The following is a 23,529-nucleotide window of genomic DNA, read 5'->3' as shown; positions in this document are numbered from 1 at the left end:
CAAACCGACAATTTGCTTTTCTGATAATGAAAGGTTTGCAGATTTCAGGCCTCCAGATATGTACTTTATAAATGAAAGGACTTGACCAGAATTCCTGAACATTGGTCATGCTGTCTGGGAGTGGAAGTCCACAATGCAGGCAGGATCAAAGACTGAGAAGCAGTGACTGGGAGAACTGGGTGGTAGCTGTCCTGTGTCAATGATGACAAACCACTTTCAGCCTGAAAGATTTAATTTCAGAGATTTTTACAGGAGGTACATTCCAGTAATGGGTGATGCAAAAGACAGAATGGTGACACGAAAATGACACTGCGTCACCTTAAATCATTTTTCTATCAGGGACTAAGGCTTATGATTTCAACAATTTCAATGGAGGAAGCCTAATGCAGAACCTGGGAAACTATACAAAGATGGAGTCAAGGATGTATCAGTGGTGAAAAGAACATACTACACCAATGGTACTATGTTCATCATCTAGAGCAGTAGTTCTCAACCTGTGGGTCCCCAGATGTTTTGGCCTACAACTCCCAGAAATCTCAGCCAGTTTACCAGTTGTTAGGATTTCTGGGTGTTTAAGGCCAAAACATCTGGGGACCCACAGGTTGAGAACCACTGATCTAGAGTCCCCCTACTCCCCACCTGATTTAAGCCAATGAAGATCTGATGTCTATCACCAGGAGCCTCCAAGGGCACAATGAGTTAAACTCTTGTGCTGGCTGAACTGCTGACTGAAAGGTCAACAGTTCGAATCCAGGGAGCGGGGTGAACTCCGGTCTGTCAGCTCCAGCTTCCCATATGGGAACATGAGAGATGCCTCCCAAAGGATGGTAAAACATTCGGGTGTCCCTTGGGCAACATCCTTTCAGACAGTCCATTATCTCACACCAGAAGCCACTTGCAAGTCGCTCCTGACACACAAAAAAAAAAAATCAGAAGTTCCCCCTTGCAGTCAGTAGAGCCAGACTGTTATCTACAAACCACCTCAAGCAGCCTTAATCATCTCAGCAGGGGATCAGTTCCTGGCAGAAATAAAATCAGAAATTTCATACCACTCACTGAGTGATAACTTTTAAAAGTATTTATATTTGTAGATTTAGAGCAAAGGTAAGCAACGTCCTTGTTGGCCAAATACAGGGCTGCATCAACACAGGGTTTACCTGCCGATAGGGGACACTACCACAATTCCTTCCCATATCCTTCTCCTGACACTGAAAATTCGTCACCAGAGGTATGAATGCTTGCAGAAGGCCACCAGTAACCCAACTCCAATTTAGATTAAGATTGCCCTGTTTTTATTTAGGTGTACTATAGTTTTAATTAAAACACCCATATCATGTCATAATGCTTGTTTAGTTCTTCCCAGGAAAGTATTCTATCAGGAATGACAGCCACATATATATAGTACTTTTTGCACTGTAGGCAAATGTGAAAACGGTGGCCTTTCTAATGGTTTTATACTGCAATTCCCATCAGCTATGTAGCATCAGAAAGACCTATCAATTCCTCCCATGATTTTTATGTTAGAGTAGGCTCTATCATTATTTACCTAGCATTCTCTGCATATGGAACTAAGTGAAAAATGGAAATATTTCACTGTACTCTGTTTGTCCAACATAAATTAGTTATAGGTAGCCAGATTTGTGGTTGCTGTGGAAAATTTGAAAAACACATAGTCTGAGGTTAACTCACAGTGAATTGTAAAGATGTTATGATACATGACTTATTGATTTCTGTCTACTTCAGAAAATCCAGCAGGAAGACATATTGATTTTACTTCTGCAAATTCGAGAGATGCTACAGTTACTATACAGAAATAAAACACAAAGATGCTATACATGATTCTTTTATTTACATGTTAAGACAGTTGTAATGACAGAATGGTTGAAACAATAAATACAGAAGGGAAACATAGTGAATCATTTCAATCTAGGGGATGAAGAGATGCATAGTTTAACTGTAGGATCTTGTAGTAGTAGATATTATTTCTGTCTTTTACAACAATCAATTTTTAGATACTTAGGAAGTTTTCAAATCAGAGGATCTTCTCAGGGCTACTTTTCCTTGATTCTTGTGTCAGTCATAAATAGCAATTTTTAAAGCAGCATTTATTGAGAGCTAGACTTGTCTTAACTCTTTCCCTATTCTTGCCATTTGTGCTCAAGTCCTCACCCCCACAAAATTTCCCTTCTGAGAAATCCTCACATTTCCTAGAGAAAAAGTGGGCTTACTTTTAAACTCATATCTCACAGGAAGCCCCAGCCAATCCTGGACCTCAAATACGTAAATGTATGTGCAACATACAGATACTGCCAACACAATATTTATTCCCAGATTACATTTTGTAAAATATGTTGCTCTTATCACATTTAAGTATAGGCATGTATACTACATGAATGTCTGGGGGACAGAATGTGAATGGAGTACGTTGAGGAATCTGCCCCAAAAGTATGTGTTACATAGATCATCTAACTGAAATTCTACAGATTGGGCTGAGATAAGGTTATGCTGCTTAACAAGGTATGTTTTAATAAACTGATGTTTTCAGCACATTTGAATGCTAATCTTTGAGATCAGAAAAGTTTTTGTCTACCCATTCCCTGCCAAAGTTTTTATTATCAAGTTATTTACAAAGTATTATGCACATAAACAAAAAAAAGGAAGTGGGGAATAACATTAAGGAGGGTGTTCACTGAACAGATAAAGGATCTCCTCTGGAGAATTATCATTTTTGGAAGCACCAGTTACAGCTGCCATGAGAATGCCACCTTCTATGCTGAAACGTACTTGCTACTAAGGGCTGGGATGCTCCATGGTGTGAGGAACCCTTGGGTCTTCAGATACTTTGTGCTTCAGCTCCTTGGAGCACCAGACAGAAGAGCCAATACTTAGAGATTGCAGGAATTGTTATCCAACCCAATTGGAGGGCCAACTTCTCCCTACCCCTGGTATGCCCAAATTAGTAGTAAACTTCTCTAGGATCTTAAAATGACGGTTGCCCATATTCTGTGGGATTGTGGATTAAAACTTCTGTCTCCTTTCTATTCCCTTCCTGTGTTTGAGACTGGCGCTGACAGTCTCTAACACTGTATTAGATACATCCTATCTTTCCAATTCAACTGTTTCAAATCGCTTCCAAAAACAAATTTAATATTGCTTCATACTGCACCCCTCCCTTGCATTATGATCAGCATAATTTCTTAAACCAAAGGAAAGGCCTATCTCTCTATACTATAAGTAGCTTTTAATTCCTTCTCCAGCTACCTTTTCCCCATTTAAAATTCATATTAATACGTAAAGATGACTTCTACTGACAGTAAAGTAAGATATGTGTCCAGCCTTGCCTTCAACAATAGCTCTGTCATCAAGCACAGTGCTTTTATGTTCTCCCTCGGAAAGAAATAACAGCCATGGGGTGTGGGACTGGTAGAAGTTGAAATCCAACACAACTAGAGGGCAGCAAGCTAGAAATGGCTGCCATAAATAGTACAGAATTAGATGGGTTCATGGTTTAACACTAAACAAGGCAGCTCCACATTTCTCCTCCCTGCCCCAAGGAGTGGCCTCATTTGACAACTTCACCCATTAACCAAAGCTACAGGTGAGTAGAGACCTAAAGACAGTCAAGTGAAGCATCAATTCGCACAACTGTTTCCTCCCTTCCCAGCTATGAGGGCTACTTTGCAAAAGGGACAGGCAATATGTTGACAGCAGGGAAAGTGCCTAGGAAGTCTGAGTCCTCTTCCCATTCTCTTTCCCGAGTCAAATGTCTGACAGTGGTGGAGCAAGGGCCCCTTGGGAAAAAGCTCAGGGGGTGCAAAACATATAACTAGCTCCCTTTCCCACATCCCTCATTCACTATGTATTTGCAAATACAGGTAATCCAAAATCCAAAAGAACATAAAATAGTTCTGGTCCAAAGTATTTTGGATGAGGGAGGCTCAACCTGTATACCATAAGTAAAGGTCTTTCTTTATTTCTGGTGAAGAGTTCAAATTCAAGGGTCTTGGCTAGCTTCTGGGGACACTTGTGATTTGTATTCCTGGTTTTTGTTTTTGTGTCAGGAGCGACTTGAGAAAATGCAAGTCGCTTATGGTGTGAGAGAATTGGCTGTCTGCAAGGACATTGCCCAGGGAACGCCCGGATGTTTTTTGATGTTTTTATCATCCTTGTGGGAGGTTCTTCACATGTCCCCACACGGGGAGCTGGAGCTGACAGCGGGAGCTCATCCGGGTTGGATTCGAACCGGCAACCTTCAGGTCAACAACCCAAGTCATCAGTCCTGCTGGCACAAGGGTTTAACCCACTGCATCACTGGGGGCTCCTCTATGTAATCCTGGTGAGAAGACACTGGAAAAGCAGGAGGATGGGGGCGGGGAATAGCTGCCCATCTTGAGGGATCACTCCAAGGAAAAGGATTTCCCATGAAGATTTGGGATGAACCCTGTTTTCTTTCTCCCTGACACCGATCCCCACTTCATCTTCCTTTCTCCTCCATTCTTAGTCATCAGAGAGTGAGAGGCAGCTAAAAATAGGGAGGCACCTGTCCAAACCCAGGCTTGATGACTCTGACCCACTAAGTTTGACAGAGCTGAGGTTACCCTCTTAGTCAAAGAGAATACATAGGGCTGGGAGGGGTATTTAAGATGGGCAACTGGGAAAGGGCACAATAGCAGGCAACAGCTCCGTCCTTCTTCACTGTTACCACTTTGCAGCTAGTGGCAATGGTAAAAGGCAGCTGCATGGGCGAAATAGCCCTGCTGATGGGACAGCAAGGCATGGATGGCCATCAGGGCAATGACACTGACCACTTCCTGCTCACTAAATCATTGCAACAACAGGTCCCTGAGGCAGGTGGTGGGATGCAAGACATACACCCTCCGGGGCTGTCAAGGAGCAAGAAAATGGTAACACGTGGATGGAGTTTGGTGCTTCTTTTGGGTTTTCCTGGGACAAACTAAGGTGAGAGCTTAGTCCCTCCCAAGGAAAACCTAAGGGAAGCAACATAAAGCAACAGTCACTGACCTGTGGATAAACGGACTCCATTTTTTTAATTCAATTTTTTTTGTCCAAATATTGAGTTATACACAAGTACATAATGATAAATAAAAGTGCCACATTTAGAGAGGACACCAATTAAATACCAGTTGTTGAAATGGCAGCCAGGCAAGGGGGAGTAAGGCTATAACTTTTATGGCTTCCAAAAATGTAGCTGGTAACAAGATTTTGTTCTAGGAGACCTTGATTCTCAACCAACATCACTTTTTATGTTTTCTTATATCATAGTATAACTAAGAGTATGCAGAATAATATTGGGAACTTGCCTATACACATGATTTATTGTAATTATATACATATATACATATATATACATATAAATACATACAGAGAGATGAAAGAAAAGGTGAGAGATAATGGGAAAGAGGCACATAAAATATGTGTGTGTTCCAGAGGCGAGCAGCCAGTGTTATGGCTGGTAAATATCTATGTATACAGCAGTAGTCTCATTTTTTAATTTTTTAAAAAAAATATGGAAAAATCATGACCCTGCCACCACCAAATCCTGTCTGTCTGCTTTTACCCCAGTCCATACATTAACAGCCATTTTATAATGGAGGTGAGAGTGAGCTGCTCCAAAATCATGGGAGAGATTCACCCAACCACAAGCCTCCATCATGAAGGAATGCTCATTGAATAGCATCCATCATCAAGGCCTTCCACATGCGTTTGTCCACTCAGAAGAAGTTGTATGGCGGAAACATCCAAAGGAAAAGTGTTGGTGAGCGGGAGAAGCCTTTTTTAAGTCCTCTGCTTATAAAATGGACAACAGAGAGGAACCACCAGCATTTCTGGAACTAGCATCACCTGCCAACACGTCCTTCACTCTTACTTATCATGGTCATTCTTTCTCTCTCAGTCCCATTTTTCCAATCCCTCTCCTTCCTGTCACATGCCCCATTTGGTCCAGGGTTTATTCCCAAACACAACACAAATCAAAATCAATCTCTAAGTTCTCCCACGTTCTCCCTGCACTGAAGCGAAATAATACATGCTGCAACCTATCTCGTGTCATCAGCCTCCAAACTATGAAGACAATGTGTCAATCTGTTTTCATAATTAATTGCAATAAGATATCAGCAATTGCAGCAAAGAAATCAAGAATGTTCTCTGCCTTCCCAAACCATAAGCAGGGATGCCAGTTCCTCCTCTTGCTTTCACTCCTCCCACTCAGCAGCACACATTAAGAAAAGTTTACTACAATATGAGTTAGTCACCTCTTTCAATGTAGATGCAACAGATGTCTATCTGTGACCCTCAGAAAAAGACAAGGCGGAGGTGGCCAACTTTGCATGGATCTCCTTTTCAAAACTAACAGGCAGTCTTGATCCTACCAATGATTGTGATGAAATGAGTTAATTTAGGATAGCTAAATAGGGAGGATCAGCAACATATAACAGCCACAGTATGAAAAAGGAAACAGCAACCTCTGGCGACCCAAATACAGCGATTCCCAAATTTGGGTCTTTCAGCCGTTCTGGACTTGAACTCTCAGGAGCCCCAGCCAAATTGGCTAACAGTCAAACACACTGGGAGCTAAAATCCAAAACATCTGGAAAACCATCATTTGGGAAACACTGGGTTGGAGCAATAGGTTAGCAATGACAATTCATTAACAAAGTAATATACAAAACCTAATGGCTGTGCTCAAAACATATACTTTCACTAGCCTGGTTATTTGATATTATTTTAGAGGGGGACTACTGTCGTGAACACTTCATAAGCATTTTCTCCCCCTTTCCGTGAACTCAAAATCTGCTTAGACCTACACTAGAAGCAGCATAAAATATTTTAGTCACTTTGTAACTACCGGAGGCAAATCTACATTTTATAGGCACTTTAGGCCCCAGGAAAAAAGTCACATCAGATTTTTTTCTGAAAAAAAGTTTTTCAAAAAGGAAGACCACCACGACACAGAACACATGCAAGCTTTAAAAAATAAAAAAGATCAGTGCAGAGATGTTCCTAGGCTTATGAGGATGGGCTTTGGGTTGAAATCAAGCCAGCCCAAACTCGGGAAGAAATTTTCATCAAAGAAGTTGATTCCGTTATTTGTTGCAGTGTTGTTTTTAAATGGCAATACATTGTCATTACTTGTTGCCGTGTTTAAAGCATAATTCATTGCCATTAATCACTTGTTACTTGGGAGGGAAACATCTTAGGATAAGAACAGCACAAAAGTTGGGAAGAAAGCATACTTTTAAAGGGCACTTTTAGCAGTAACAATATAGTAACTAGAAAACATTACTTATTATACTAAAATAGGGAAAGGACCAATTATCAATTATTTTATTGTTAGATTTAACTCAACACTGCCAGACTCTGAGTTTGGGCTTCTCTGCCATAGACTCTATGGCAACTGAAGGATGGGCACCAATCATTATGGCTGGAATTACACTAGTTTCAGACTCATACAAAGCCTTTCCAAAGCACAAAATATTATATGTTTCAGTAGGGATTGGTCACAAGCTCTGTGCTGCCCAGCCCTCTGTTTCATTTCAGGGTGTCTATCTGTGTATGTGTGCATGTTTGTTTTCTTCAGGGACCAAATGTTCCACCTCTGCCCCCAGTAGCCCTTTGGATTCCCAGCTGCCTTGAAGTAGGATGCCAGATTTTTCCTGCTTCATACTGTCGAACATGGAAACAGAGGAAGCACTCATAGCTATGCTGCTTGTATTCAGACAAAAAGAGTTATCAGGTGCAAGGATCTGCCTTTTTCTCAAAAACCAGTTCCAAAGCCTCCTCAACAAAAGAAGGAGAAACATCTGAAAACATTTAGAGAACCCCGATACACCGGGCTTTAAGCCAGGAGTGGCATTGTATGGCCCTGCTGATACTGTTGGGACTTTACTTCTTGTTGGCCTGAGGTGACACAAGGATGATAGCAATTACTAGTTCAACATCAGGAAGACACTTTGCCTAATTTAGGCAAAAGGCAACCTAGTGTTGCCAAGAAAGCCATAGACCAGTGATTCTCAATCTGTGGGTTCCCAGATGTTTAGGCCTTCAACTCCCAGAAATCCTAACAGCTGGTAAACTGGCTGGGATTTCTGGGAGTTGTAGGCCAAAACACCTGAGGACCCACAAGTTCAGAACTGCTGCCATAGACAGACAATTTTGAACACACACAAAAAGGAGCCAGCCTCCTCCTATTCACCTCAATTGAAAGGCAATGGCTGCATTTTGAGTTGCAGCATAGCAGAGCTTGCAACTGAGCACCTTGCTCCTTTTTTCTTTTCCATGTAGGATCATTGTTAAGTTCCATAGCATGTAACCAGACTGCATCCAGTAACCCTCTTTCCGTCTAGCTTTATTTCATTCCTGCATCACCACTTCAAAATATAACTGTCAAGAAAGAGGTTCCAGCACAAACATTATATCCTTCTGACACCACTGTGTGTCTCTACTAACACAAGTTTTTGTCCCCAAAATGTACTTCCCACAGTTTAAAGGACCATCCAGAAGAGATGTTTAAAAATAAAATGCTGAACCTCATATGAGCTTTCCTCAGCTCTACCTATTGCTTTCTTCATTCTGCTATTATACCCAAGCTAGACATTTCTTTTTACTATAACAAACTAATACAAAATCTGGAAAATCATCAGCACACCAAGAGTTACCAGGTAAAAGTTTTTTCTCCATTCGCCTCTTGAAGAAGGTTGCTTTTACTTGCATAACCAAAGAAAAGATTATTAGGCCTTGCTGATCCATCAGCCATTTCAGACCTCCTGAAATTACTATGGAAACATAAATGGGAGGGGGAGGGAATCAAATTTTGGATCAAGACCATACTTGCCAAAAAAAGAAAAGAAAGCAGGTTGTCAAAAGCACAACTGAAAAAAATAACTGCCTATTTGGGACTACATTGCAAGTTGCCACTGAAAATGAAGTACAATCCAAAGATCTAGCTCTCAGTGGATTCCACAGAAGGAAAACGTTACACTTGACTGTCTTGATGTAAACAAATATGTGTTTAAAGTTGTATGTGTATGGTTTATACTTTGCTATAAATATACAGAAAAGTCCCTTCATAAAAAAGACATAAATACAACTTATTGTGCTTCTGACCTCCTAGTTCTGTAAACATTTGGCAAGACATATATGTGTGTGTATACACACACAGAGATTGCATCTAGCAAACTAATGTGCAAAACATGGCCGCCCCCTGCTCAAGGGGGTGATCAATGAGGTATATATTTGTTTCTGTGTGTGGATTACCCGTACGCTACTTCAGACCCATTGTTGGGGACTCCAGGTAGCTCTAATGCCTCTCCCGAGTTGGGCTGAGTCTCCGGACAGACCCCTTACACTTGCAGAGTGGCTTCAGATGGAGAAAGGAGACATCACATGAGAATGCAACTGCGATGTTCACCACATGAGTTGTCCACACGATCAATCTCCTCAATAACCTTTGTGAAAATACCTTGAGTCATCTGCAAAACAGAAAATGGGAGGCAAGACAACATCACACAATCAGGAACACACTCTGCTGATTTTGAGACTGCCAGGTATTGCTAGACAATAAATTCCATCAACCTTCACCATTGGTCATGCTGACAGCTGAAGTCCAACAACATCTTGAGCAACACAGATTTCACCCCTTCCCTCAATTTTAAGCACTTCCTGGCCAAAGAGGAAGCCTTTATCCTGAAGAGACTCAAGGCAGCAGACAAAAATCAGAACAGAAAGATGTTAGCAAAAGCATACAAAAAGTATTATCAAAATGCAAATAAATTATCTACAACATTAAAACAATTAAAAATAAATCCATTAAAAAATCTGCTCATTCTCAAATGCCTTAAATTAAATCATAAGTATTATACCTATTCACATTAAAATTACAAAAACGTTAAGAAGAAACAGACATCAGACCTGCTTTTCTTTTGCAGAAGATTCCAAAAAAACAGCACCCCAGGAATCAGCAAGTTTCCTTCCTTCATCGGTCTTCACCTGCCGGCTACACAGAGAAGAGGATGAGAAAAGGGTAACAAGGACCATACCAATCCAAGATGATACTGTCCTTACTATAATTTAAACCACTTCCATAATCTGGTACTGTCTGAACAGAATAAATATATCAGGCAATCGTTGATATACATTGCAAGCACAATAGGTTTGAAATAAAATAGTTATTTGTATAATGGGTAAACTTTGGGCAAGCAGAATTTCACCTATGAACACCATTGTTTGGGTTGCACTATTTTTAATTTAAAAAGAGATGTTAAGAAGCATAATGCACCAAATGTTTGATGGTATTCCCTGAAATATATCCCTTTTATGTCCTCAAAATGCACGTTTAAAAAAAAAGTTACTATGAGAATGATTAAAAGCCTAATAAATACTGATTGTTTCAAGAAGCCAGCCTCAGGAGTGCAGATTTGGTACATGTTGTATATTTCCAAAGCACATAACTCTGACCTCAGTAACAGTATTCATTAGCACTTAGCAGCTGTCTATTCAAGATAGAATCCTACTCTGCTTGTAGACAAATCAAAACCAAAGTAAAGGTTAGAAACTGGCACCGCAGTGTAAACACACAAATGTACCAAATAGAAGACAATACATGACAGCTGTCTTCATTCATTTCATTAATCCACAGAACAGATCTTCTAATTAAGAGAGCAACATTAAAACATAGCAACAGTAAAACACAATTTTAAAATTTAAGTACTAACTTCAGCAGCCCATAAAGCTTAGACTATAGGCAGCAATTTACAAAAAAAATTAAAAAAATAGAAGCATCCCAATCTTGGACCATAATTTCTCAATCAACAAAAAAAAATCCTTACCTTTCTAGAGATAAATCAGCTTTATTGCCAACAAGCACTACAGGCATCCTGCCAAGAAAAAAAAGACAGACATTTCTAAAGATGGCTTACTGGAAGGTAAGCGGAGGTTTCATTTCATTTATCCTAAACTTCAACTATTTCCAGTAACCACCCATCTTGTAATCAAAGCATGGAAAAGTTACTTTTTGTACCTCAGCTTCCAGAATCTCCTAGCCAACATAGGCAAAATCCTCTCCTGACCCAAAGCTAATTCCCATACAGAAGCTGGCAAGTAAATGTCTCTGGCACTTTGGTTAGGAAAACCTGTATTTGGCCCCAGTGACTTAAGACATTTTGTAACCTATCACAGTCAAATCTAAGCTCTCAAGCATTGGGTAATTAAACACACGTATCCCCCTACTCTCCTGCCAGGTTTCAGGCCTTCCTGCGACTCAAAGAATGGCCTCATAAATACTACCATCCAGATGTAATGACATTAGGATTATCCACCAGATAAGAAAACCTACTCTGCACATCCTTCGTAGAAGCCCATCCTGCATATCTGGAGTTTGTTTCCAGAAGGTACCAAATACATCTGAACAAATTTTACTGGAATCGAAAAATAATAATACATTTTATTTCTACCCCGCCACCTTCTCTCTGAAGCGCTGAGGATATGAATTATTTTGCTATAATGTGCAATTTTCCAAGCCTTGTATTGAAATGATTGGATAAATTTTGATAGTTTTGATCTGTACATATCATTTTACTCCTACTTAACTATGTGCTGCCACCTATAACTCAGTTTTCAAATTTTTTGAATTTGGCACCTTCTGGAAACAAACCCCACATATATTCTGCAACAATGTAACTTCTATTATAATAGCCTTGCAGATGCAGCCTACCTACAAAAGTCTCCAAATCCTGTGACTCTAAAGCAAGCATGGGCAAACTTTGGCCCTCCAGATGTTTTGGACTTCAGCTCCCAGGAATCCCAGCCAGCATACCAGCGGTTAGGAATTGTGGGAGCTGAAGTCCAAAACATCTGGAGGGCCAATTTGCCCATGCCTGCTCTAAAGCCACTCACAGTTTATTTACATCCAGGTCAGGAAAAAGCCAAAGAGCAACTTTTCTGATGTAAGCACATCAGAAAGAGCTGCAGATCTCACTTCAGATTTGAATCTTACAACTGGAGGCTCAGGTACAAAGATATACCAAAGTAAGTGTGATCATAAACTTTGATAACCAAAACAGTATTTTTCAAATTACAACTATAGTTGGTTTAATAGTATTGTACATATATTAAGAATCTACATCAGTTGCTTTAAACGTCAAGTTACTATGGTCTTCTTGGTGACTTTAACAGGGAGGTGGGACTTGATGGCCCATGTTGTCTCTTCCAATGTCCTATGATTAACCTAGGGAGGAGTTGAAGATATACTAAGCAAAGCTAAGTGCTCAACCAGGTTGGCAGGGGGATCATTAGCTGAATTAATTGTTAGTTGAAGTGATTACCAGCAATTACACCTATTCTGAAATCCATTCCTGGAACAAAGCTCTTCATATACTGCAGATTGATAATTAAAAGGTAATACAGATTTTCAAACTGATTTCTGTAGGAATACACTGTCTTCCAGTACTCCACCCTCAGTTTTTTCCCCCTGACAACTGCTTTTCTTCCTGCTTGCATTTTTATATCTTCCTCTAGAACTGTGCTCTTTACTGCCCCAAGCCTGGTCAGATATAGTTTACCTTGTCTTCCCTCTGCTTTCATATAATTTGCTATGCAAAGACTTTACCACCTGAAAACTGCAAAAGACAAGAGGAAGAATGACACAATGATGCTTCTTTTACACACACACACACAAGTACAGCCTATGCCATACAGTCCTGAATCCTAGTGACTTTGTATCGGAGGCATACAATAAAGCCACTCTGTTAAATTTAAACAAAATGAATACTACAAATGATCTTAAAAGGCTATGAACATAACTGTAAAAGTTAAAAAGACAGATGAAAAAAAGTTTAAAAAACAAATTAAATCTGTGTACATGCAGGAGTTTTAGTAAAATTAGACCTCCAAAAGCAGCTATGAATATTGTTTTCATTTGGCCCATGAAAAACAGCAAGGGTGGAGGCCAATCAGGCTTCAAAAAGAGGCTGTGCAAAGCCCATTTGAATACACATGCAACAGTGAAAGCACAAAAATGTGGAGGCTCAGCACAGCTCAAAAGGTTCAAGTAACTGCTTTTATCATCCCCTACCCCACAATCTGGTTGTCCCAATGCTTTGAGATCTGTATATTCATACCTCAGGCTGCTCTAGACCTACCTCTTGAGAGATGTGACAGAATACACCAGTACGTAGCCATGGATGCCGATGGTAAATGAATGAGGCAAAATAGTATATTCATCCTGCACAAACACAGGGGGAATGGAAGAGGCACCACAATGTCAGATCTTTCTGACAGAGAAGCCAGAGACATCTCTCAAGATGCTGGAAGCAGGAAATAAAGACACTTTTTCTTACCTGTCCTGCTGTATCTACTAGCTGCAGGTGAAATTCATCTTTGCCCACCATCAACATTTTGGTGTAAGCTAAAGAAAAAAGAAAGGCAATATTCAGCTATCTGTAAAATGAGACCCCTGACAAATCTAACCTACTTCCTGAGCTCCATCACAAAGATCTGCACTTAAACTCCTGTTTCTCTCCTCTTGGCTCCTTCTCCTCCTATTCAGACCTTGGCCTGTCATCAGTCAGTGGTTCTCAAACTGTGCTCATCCAGATGTTTTGAACTTCAGCTCCCACAATTCTGAACAACTGGTAAGCTGACTGGGATTTTGGGAACTGAAATCCAAAACAGCTGGAGAAACACAGTTTGAGAAACACTGCACTGGATCAAAGATCCATCCCTTCTACTGTGGTTTGCACTCAGTTCTGAGTCCTGCTCCATTTTTTTCTCAACTCACAATTAAACCAGGGTTGTTTCAACTGACTAGGACAGCAATAGCATAGAGATGGTGGCCATTGTATCTCCTCTTCATAGGCAGTTAAGAAATGTATGCATAGGACTTATTGTACAACCAAGGACTCACTGGATTGGGTTGCTGTGCATTTTCCAGGATTTATGACCATGTTCCAGAAGCATTCTCTCCTGACATTTCACCCACATCTATGGCAGGCATCCTCAGAGGTTATGAGGTATATTAGAAAACTAATTAAGTTGTGTTTATATATCTGTGGAAGGTCCAGGGTGGGAGAAAGAACTCTTGTCTATTGGAGGCAAGTGTGAATGTTGTAATTAATCACCTTGATTAGCATTAATGGCCTTGCAAGCTTCATTCCTGCCTGGGGGAATCCTTTGTTGGGAGGTGTTAACTGGCTCTGATTGTTTCATGTCTGGAACTCTCCTGTTTTCTGAGTGTTGTTCTTTATTTACTGTCCTGATTTTAGAGTTTTTTAATACCGGTAGCCAGATTTTGTTCATTTTCCTCCTTTTTGTTGAATTTGTCCACATGTTTGTTGATTTCAATGGCTTCTCTGTGTAGTCTGACATGATAGCTGTTGGGAGTTGTCCAGCATTTCAGTGTTCTCAGAAAATATACTGTGTCCAGGCTGGTTCATCAAGTGCTCTGCTATGGCTGACTTCTCTGGTTGGATTAGTCTGTAGTGCCTTTCATGTTCCTTGATTCGTGTTTGGGCAATGATGTATTTGGTGGTCTGGCCTCCAACTGACAAGAGTTCTTTCTCCCACGCTGGACCTTCCACAGATATATAATCCTCCCTTGCTTAGTTTTCCAATATACCTCACAACCTCAGAGGATGCCTGCCATAGATGTGAGTAAAACGTCAGGAGAGAATGCTTCTGGAATATGGCCATACAGCCCAGAAAATGTACAACAACCCAGTGATTCTGGCCATGAAAGCCTTCGACACTCACTGGATTGTTTGTGGATTTTTGCAGCGCAACAGCCATTGCTATCAAATCAATGAAATAGAATGAAGTGATTGAAAAAAAAAGGATTAGAACAAAAAGGAGGGCATAGCTAAATTAGCCCCAAAAAACAACAAAAGAGATGCAAACATGACTCTCTGATCCTAGTCACTATGGGTATATCCACAATAGATAACTACGGCACTTTTATCCCACTTTAACTGCTATAGCTGCACCCTATTTTGATAGCATGCTTGGAATTAGTACTTAAGAGTGTTTTACTGCAATCTCTAGAACCAGCAAATAGAATTTTAAGTACTTCATCAAACTACAAAAACCAGGATCCATTAGGATGGAGGCATGGCAGCTAAAGTGCTATCAAAAGGCACTGAAGATGCACTACATCTCTGGAGCTTTTGCCTTGAAAAAATATTAAATTCTCCTTCAGCAACCAAGACAAATTTCTAGGGAAACCCATTTTCAAATAGCCTAAAATCTGTGTGTGCAAACTAATCAGGTGTGAAGGGCAGCTCTTTTCAAAAACAGGAAGGTACTGTTGTGGTGGGGTTGGGCTTGGAGCGAGGCAGGAAATGAGTACAGAGATGCTACCTATCTGCTTTCATCGAAAAACCACCCAGGCTTGATAACGGAAAAGATTTCCCACTGCCCAAAGCATTCTCAGGAGGTGTCTGGTATTCATATCATCTAAAACTCGTAACCCATTTTACAGAGAGGCTTCAGGCACTGGCCATCATCTCCCTCTCCCAGCTTCTTAGTCCCAACAAGCAGTTCCCTGTCTTGTTCAAATTTACCTCCCAACCATCTACAAGTCAATCCACATGTAAACTCAATCAAATCACTGACATTGCTGACTGATGTTATGCATTTATTTATCATTTACTTTTGTATTTATTTGATTTATATCTCATATTTCTCTTAATGTGGGACCCAAACCACATATCTAACTCAAGAGTCAACAGAAGAAAGACCAAAGACAAAAACCCCTTCCACAGAGAATTCATAGAGAATCCCATCTACCCAACTACACTCTGTATGGGAATATCTTTTTCTCTTCTTTGCATTCACCATCACCATTCATGGGTGTTATAAGTGTGCCCATGCATGCATTTAACAAAAGGCTCAGCCACACCACTTTTCCACTGCTACCTATGTAATCCAGTTGTGTGTTTTCCAACTTCTTAGTGACTATATCATTTAGTGAAGAGAAAAGACATAATCTAGTACACCCTGTCTCCACAGTGTACCAACACGGTACAAGGTATTTACTATACCATATCTCCATGATGTTAGGATTGCAGTAGTGAAGTACAATATATATGTATATGGATGGTGATAGTGGTGGAGAAAGGAGAGGAAGAAGGCAGGATTCATCATGTTTCCATCAGTATTCAGAGCTAGGATGGCACCCCTAGCCAATCTACTTGCCAACTATATTAAAAGTCTACCTTTATTCTTGCTTGTGTAAATGGCAATCTACATTTTTTCATCTCACCATCCTTCCTCCTTCCCTGTAGCAACTGTTCAGCATCCAAAAGGTTGTAATCCTATGCCTATTTACTGCTCAGTAAATGCCAGTGAAATAAGCATGACTTACTTCCAAGTAGATGGACAGTGGACCAGACAGCAATGCCTTTACAATGCACTCATTTATGAAGTGCTAAAGAACACTAACTTTTGCATGTGCACACTGGAAGAATGAGTAACTGTTCCCTATTGTAGGGAAATATCTACAGTGCAATCTTGCAGGTATAATAACCTGAAGCAATTTTGGACTTTTTCAGGTTAGGAGGTGAAAGAATGCATAAATGCGGTAAGTGAAGTACAACATTCTCCCATGAGTCTTAGGACCTTTCCACACAGCCATATAACCCACAATATCAAGGCAGAAAATCCCACAATATCTGCTTTGAACTGGCTTATCTGAGTCCACACTGCCATCTACTCCAGTTCAAAGCAGAAAATGTGGGATTTTATTCAGTTGTGTGGAAGGGGCCTTAGAAACATGGTCTACGCATTACCTGGAAAATATGTTGTCATAAAGATTTTTATATGCTCTCTAAACATACAGATTGAGTCAATATGGAATAGGAATATTATAATAAAATCCCTTATTTTAGAGATATGGTGAGGTATTCCTGCAAAGAAACCACATATATACCGTATTTACTTGATTCAAATGCTCACTTTTTAAAACTAAATTACCTTCACAAAATTAGTGTGTGCATTTGATTCACGTAATAAGGTAAATACTTTTTTGGGTTTCAGGGTTTTGAAGATTGGGTTTCAGGGCATTAGATTCAATGGCACATTAGACTTGAGTAAATACAGTACTGGTTGCATGGGTCAGCACAGATTTTCTCGATACAGAATGTGAGATTACTTTGCCATGCCAAGAAGCCAAGCCAAAAATACCAAGAAGCCAGCCCTGGAAACTATCAAGACCTTACCAACTCTTCATACATCATTTTCTTTTCGAGTGCGCAAATAATACCCTGTAAAAACTTAGCTATAAGACTTACTGCTTTCCACTGTGGGATCATAACAGTCCAGAAATGTCCCATCAATGAACTGGTGAGCAAGGGATGTTTTACCTGAAAAGTTAAAATGTGAAAATAAAGCATTGTGAGTCTTTTATTTTGGCAACCAAAAATAAAGGCATTTCAAAGAGAACAAAGAAATACCACAGTGAAAAGGGTTTTTCCCCTTTTTTAGGAAATTGAAAATCACAGTGGCCCTTATTTAAGGACCACTCTGCTTGCCAAAGAAAGACTAAAGATCCTGAGGTAGAGAAAGCCTAGGGATAGCGACACAAATCTTTTATTTTTATACAAACAATATCCCTGAGGCTAATCAGACAATCAAAGGACAAAACAGTTAATAAACCCAGTGTCAGGAGAACTTTCAAGTGGCAAGAAGCTGAAGACAATTTTGAAATTATTCCCAATTTAACAAAATAATCTTTTATCCCATTGACAAGTTGAGTGTCTCTTATTCAAAATGCTTGAGAGCAGAAGGTTTTTGAAATATCTTAAGAGACAGAACCACGAAATCATTTATGTTTCTATACATCTTATACACACTGCCTGAAGTAATTTTAAATAATGTGTGGATGAAACAAAGTCTGTGTACAATGAACCATCAGAAAACAATTATGCCCCTATCTCAGCCACCCATGTGGACAATTTAGGATGTTTTAGTCATTTGGATTTCAAATCCTGGATAAGGGTTACTCAGCCTAGATTTTCAGTTTTCTACACATTATTATTTGAAATGCAGGTATCACAACTGCATGCAGCTGATCTGACATTTTCCTGTGAAAAGTAGAAAGATATTGTTTGGCTTCTAGAAGAAATAATTGTATCTTTGTATCAAATGTGTAGTTTTTAAGTTTAATGTTAAATGTATTGTAATATTTTTCCATGACACAAAATATTTAATTTAAAATGAATATTTCAATGCATTTGCTCTGATTTGATTGTATTGTGTCATGTTTGACGTTTAGCCACCTTGAGTTCCTATATTGGGAGAAAGCAAGGATAAAATAATTAAGTAAATAAATGTCACTTTATCACCCTTGGTGCATTTGGGGGTGGGAGTGGGGTTCCATTTATGTGTACTTTTATAGAGACCGACTGAGATAGCATTTGAGTTTATAATATATAGGTCTTGAGTCCACAAAAGCTTACTCCATAATTAATCTTTACTGTAAGCTATGCTATTTTGGGTTGAGCTATAAGCTCTCTGGAAAGTGATATGGAGGTGGGGTTGAGATAAACAAACCCCTAAATTCCAGATAAATAAATACAAGCCAGCCCTTGCCTTGCTCCCTCTGTTTCTGATTAACCAAAGAATCAAGTGCCTTCAGGTGTTGAAGCATTCAGTGCATTGGTCAATTCTGTAGCTTTCACACACCTGCACAGTATGAGGATACACCAGAAAACAGGGAAATCAGCAGAAGTTTGCAGTGCTCAACAAAAGCAGTTTTCAAGTAGAGCAGTAGTAGCCAAGAGGAGTACCTTACTCTCTGCATCTTTATTCCCCATCACCAAAGGCTCTGTATGAAGTATGTGTGCCTTCAAGTCACCTGTTGACATAGTGGTCCCATAGGCAAGCAATACTCAAGAGATGGTTTTACTAGTTTCTCCTTTTGAAATAGAGCCTATAGCACCTGGTATTTGTTAGCAGTCTCCCATCCAAGTGATAACCAGAGCTGGCCATGCTTAGAGTCCAATAGGATATTTAGGCTGTGCAAAACTGAATTGAAACTAACCTGTTTCTAGCCTCTTACAAGCAAACTCCCCTTGAAGGGAGAGGATGTTGAAGCACCACTTGACTGCACCAGAGGAGAAGGGATTTAGACACTACAGAACAAAATTAAGTCAAGGCTCTCAGGGGCAAAGCAGCTTAACAGGATGCCCTCCAGTGAGCACCTCCAAGCCTGAACAAAGGGGAACACAAACCAAAAACCTATGTTTCTCCAGATGGCGTTGAACTACCACTCCCACAATCCTCAACCATTTAGTCATGCTGGATAAGGCTGACAGAATCGAGAGCTAAATGAATCTGAAAGTCCATGAGGCCAACACCCTGCTCTGTAACCACAGGTTACTACTACCTCTTGCTATCAAAACTGAAAGCAGTCTTCTAAACTCCAGTTCCCATGTGAAATGCTGAAGAACTGGGGGGATCTGGGTTCTTTCACTCCAACTTAATATATACTTCTGACATCTCCACTCACTTTTAAACAATAGTTTAACAAACAACAGTGCTTTATTCTTTTTTACTAAGCATCTGATCTTGAGACCAATACATTCCAAAAAACAGAGTCAACAGAAATAGTTCTGCTTTCCTTGCTAAGGGGAAGACCCCCATACAACACAACTGGGTCTCTGGACAGCCTCCTAAATCACCCATTACATTATGTAACATGGTTTTTGTTCCTGGGTTATAAATGTCATTTCCTAATTGGTTCTATAATAAAACACGGAAATACGTTTATTAAACTGCATAAACTTTGTTTTTTTGGGACATCTTGCAGCACATAGTTTGCGATAGTTTTTCAATTAATAGTTCATAGAGTCTCAACCAATTCAACATAGTTTGTGGCAGCACATAGTTTGCGATAGTTTTTCAATTAATAGTTCATAGAGTCTCAACCAATTTAACATAGTTTGTGGCAGCCATAGAAACAAAGTTTCTTGAATATAACTACAGTAGAGTCCCATTTATCCAACCTTCACTTATCCAAAGTTCTGTATTATCCAACACAGTTTGCCTTTTAGTAGTCAATGTTTTTGTAGTCAATTTTTCAATACATTATGAAGTTTTAGTGCTAAATTCGTAAAAACAGTAATTATTACGTAACATTATCCTGTACTGAACTGCTTTTTCTGTCCATTTGTTGTAAAATCATAACGTAATTTGTAAAATCATAACGTAATTTGACATTTAATAGGCTTTTCCTGAATCCCTCCTTTTTATCCAACATTTTCACTTATCCATTCTGCCATCCCGCTTATGTTGGATAACTGAGACTCTACTGTACTTTCAAAGTAAGTACTACACAATTAAACAAGAAATAACACTTTCAAACCAGGAACAGATTTTTTTTTCCAAATTTTGTTACATAGTGTTGTTAGTACAATGGTAACCACATAGGCCAGAATGCTCAGCAGTGTAAAAGACCACATGTCATGTACCCATTCAAAAGGGCTACTATTTGCTCAGTCCAAATCTGGGGCATCTTGCTTTGCAACTGCACACCAGCAGCCTCTGGCCTGGCCTCGGGTCCCTTTCAGAGCTGCTCAAACAAGACACAGATGGTGGCACCAAGAGCATCAACAACTGAAGTGCGTGCATTGCAGCCCAACACATGGAAAGGTTCAGGCAACTTAGAAATTTATTAATGCATAGTGTCATAGGGGACAGAGAGGACAGAAATGCTTGAGTCCTACAAACCAATTGCACACCAAAAAATATATCCAGAGAAGATCATCCACAGATCTTCTCTCAAAAAAAGAGTGGTCCAAGAAGACAAGCTCTTTCACCACCCAGCCTCCGAACACTGACATGGCAATTTCCTATAGATTAATGGAAACCAGATCCCGGGTGACTTCTCTCACATTTGCACTGGGGGTGGGATGCTGGGAGATCAGATGAGCCGAAAATTGTGCCTGCGCAAATAGCTCCCCAAGGAGAAGCCAGCAAAGGTCAGGCCATCTCTGCCTACCCCGCTACAAAGCCATTGGGATGGAAGAGCAAGGAGAGCCCACGGGGCTGAAGTTTGGCAGAAACAGGTGTCCAAGAGGAAGAAGAGTGGTTTATACATGCCCGGGATTGATCTAATTCCACACGGCCCTTCAGTCGAGGAGTGCATAAAGATTGGCAGGGATTGCTCTCCTAAACACCTCCAGTGCTCTGCCTCTCTTCTCTGTTCAAACTGCCTGAGATTGCCTTTGTAATCCCCATTCCACTAGACCAGGTGGGGTCCCCGGATGTTTTTGACCCACAACTCCCAGAAATCCCAGCCAGTTTACCAACTGTTAGGGATTTCTGGGAGTTGAAGGCCAAAAACATCTGGGGACCCCAGGTTGAGAACCACTACACTAGACCAACCTCCAGCTCCAGGAATAGAGAACAATTCAGGGCCACAAATGCAGCTCCTGTGAAAGAGCCACAAGCCCGCAAAGTGCTTACCATTTTGCCATTGTATTCCAGGGACATATTTTACTACGCCATTGTACATAACAGAACTTTGGCATCCAAGGATTTTGGCACTCACGGCTACCAAACCCCAATGGATACCAAGAGCCCACTGTGATATTTTTCTTATTTATATTGCTTGAGAATTACTATTTGCACCCACACTGGTTAACCTCAGCCAGAGTTATGTCTGGTTTGGAAATGCACTTGCTCAAGCCAGGCTAGATGGCAGCTGGTACACTCTGCCAGTTCTGCTCACCGCCTGAGACCAAGGTCCATGGAATTTGCAACCAAGGCTTGAAAATACATTTTTTAAATTCAAAAAACAAAGTTTGATTTTGCCATTTTATATAAGGAACACAATTTTATTTTGTCATTATGTCTGTGTGTGTGTGTGTGTATATATATATCTATATCTATATATACACACATACATACATACATACACACACACACACACAGGTGAGCATCCTTGCAATTTAGTACCTATGGGGGTCCTGGAACCAAACCTCAGCAAATATCAAGTGCCCGCTATAATATTGTCCACATGCGTGTGGATTTCACATGCTCGTGGATTTCAGTGGCTTCTCTGTGTCGTCCGACATGGTGGTTGTTAAAGTGGTCCAGCATTTCTGTGTTCTCCAATAATATGCTGTGTCCAAGTTGGTTCATCAAGTGCTCTTCTACAGCTCATTTCTCTGTTTGAGTGAGTCTGCAGTGCCTTTCATGTTCCTTGATTCGTGTTTTGGCAATGCTGCATTTGGTGGTCCCTATGTAGAACACCAAACACCTATGTAGCTTCCAAACATGAATCAAGGAACATGGAAGACACTCCAGACTAACTGGACACAGCAACCTGGATGAGCCAACCTGGACACAGCATATCATTTGAGCACACAGAAATGCTGGACCACTCTCACAACCACCATGTGAGGCAATTGAAATCCACAAGCATGTGGACAATTTCAACAGAATGGAGGAAACCATGAAAATGAACAAAATCTGGCTACCAGTATTAAAATACTCTAAAACCAGACAGTAAATACAGAACACCACTCAGAAAACTGGGGAATTCCAGATATGAAACAATTAGGGCCAGCTAACACCTCCTAACAAAGGATTCCCCCAGGCAGGAAGCAACCAGGCTTTGAAGCTGCAAGGCCATTCAATGCTAACCAAGGTGGCCAATTGCAGCATTCACGCCTGCCTCAAACAGATAAGAGTTCTTTCTCCCACCCTGGACCTTCCACAGATACATCAACCCCACTTGCGTAGTTTCCAACAGACCTCACAACATTTAAGGATGCCTGCCATAGATGCACGCGAAACGTCAGGAGAGAATGCTTCTGGGACATGGACATACAGCCTGGAAAACTCACAGCAGCCCAGTGATTCCGGCCAGGGAAGCCTTCGACGACCTATCTATAAATGCAGTGGTCCCTCCATATCCAGGGAATCTGCCTGTTGTATATAACGGGATCATCCCGTTATATACACCATGGGATCTCGGGGGCGCTGGGACCCAGGGCACAGCGAAGGCCCCATGAAATTTCCATTGTATTTCCTCCTCGTGCGGCTTGCCCGGCGCTCCCTGCACGTGGCCCGGTGCCTCTCTCTTCGGGGCGACCCCGCCCGGCCAGAGACCCCTCCCGCGCCTCCCCCCTCCCTCCCGCGCGCTCGCCCTCGCGGGCCTCACCTTGGCAACCCTCGCCACGTGCCTCTCGGGCGGCGGCATCCATCCTCCCTCCCTCCTTCCGTCCCTCCCTGGCCCCACCCTGGGCGGCCACTCACCCACGGAGCGGTATCCCAGGATCACGACCTTCCGGTAGCGCACCAACGGCATGACCCCCACCAAGGCCGAGGGATCGGGAGGGAGGGAGCGAAGGAAGTGTAGCTCCGCGAGGCGAGCGGATGGATGAAGAGCCCGCCGGAGTGTAAGAGCCGCGGGCGCCTCGGCTACACACACACGCCCCACGTGACCACAACACTGGCCTCGGCTCATCGCTCCTCATTGGCTGCCTCGGAGGAAGAAGGCGCGTGCGCGCCTTG

At 41.1% G+C, this 23,529-nt stretch overlaps 1 protein-coding gene across 1 annotated transcript; it reads right to left on the bottom strand.

Moving 5' to 3' along the window:
- Positions 1 to 1,827: 1,827 nt before the first annotated feature.
- rhebl1 (RHEB like 1) lies at positions 1,828 to 23,529 on the bottom strand. The gene is made up of 8 exons (XM_003223193.4): positions 23,272 to 23,529; positions 17,298 to 17,369; positions 13,353 to 13,420; positions 13,155 to 13,237; positions 12,576 to 12,632; positions 10,845 to 10,892; positions 9,928 to 10,012; positions 1,828 to 9,488 (listed from the first exon to the last, which is right to left on the bottom strand). The coding sequence occupies exons 1-8, from the start codon at positions 23,480 to 23,482 to the stop codon at positions 9,399 to 9,401; spliced, it is 714 nt and encodes a 237-aa protein (XP_003223241.2). The 5' UTR covers positions 23,483 to 23,529; the 3' UTR covers positions 1,828 to 9,398.

This window comes from Anolis carolinensis, chromosome 2, assembly GCF_035594765.1.
Source record: "Anolis carolinensis isolate JA03-04 chromosome 2, rAnoCar3.1.pri, whole genome shotgun sequence".
NCBI lineage: Eukaryota > Metazoa > Chordata > Lepidosauria > Squamata > Dactyloidae > Anolis > Anolis carolinensis.
Note: the sequence above shows the minus strand (reverse complement) of the source record. Positions and strands in the feature narration are given on the sequence as shown.

Excerpts from the sequence above, each read along its gene's own strand:
- rhebl1 (XM_003223193.4), bottom strand. The coding sequence starts at position 23,482 with ATGAGCCGAGGCCAGTGTTGTGGTCACGTGGGGCGTGTGTGTGTAGCC. Across the intron at positions 13,238-13,352 it reads TAGTAGATACAGCAGGACAG|GATGAATATACTATTTTGCC; the intron begins GTAAGAAAAAGT and ends GTGTTTGTGCAG. Across the intron at positions 10,013-10,844 it reads GCTGATTTATCTCTAGAAAG|CCGGCAGGTGAAGACCGATG; the intron begins GTAAGGATTTTT and ends TTCTCTGTGTAG.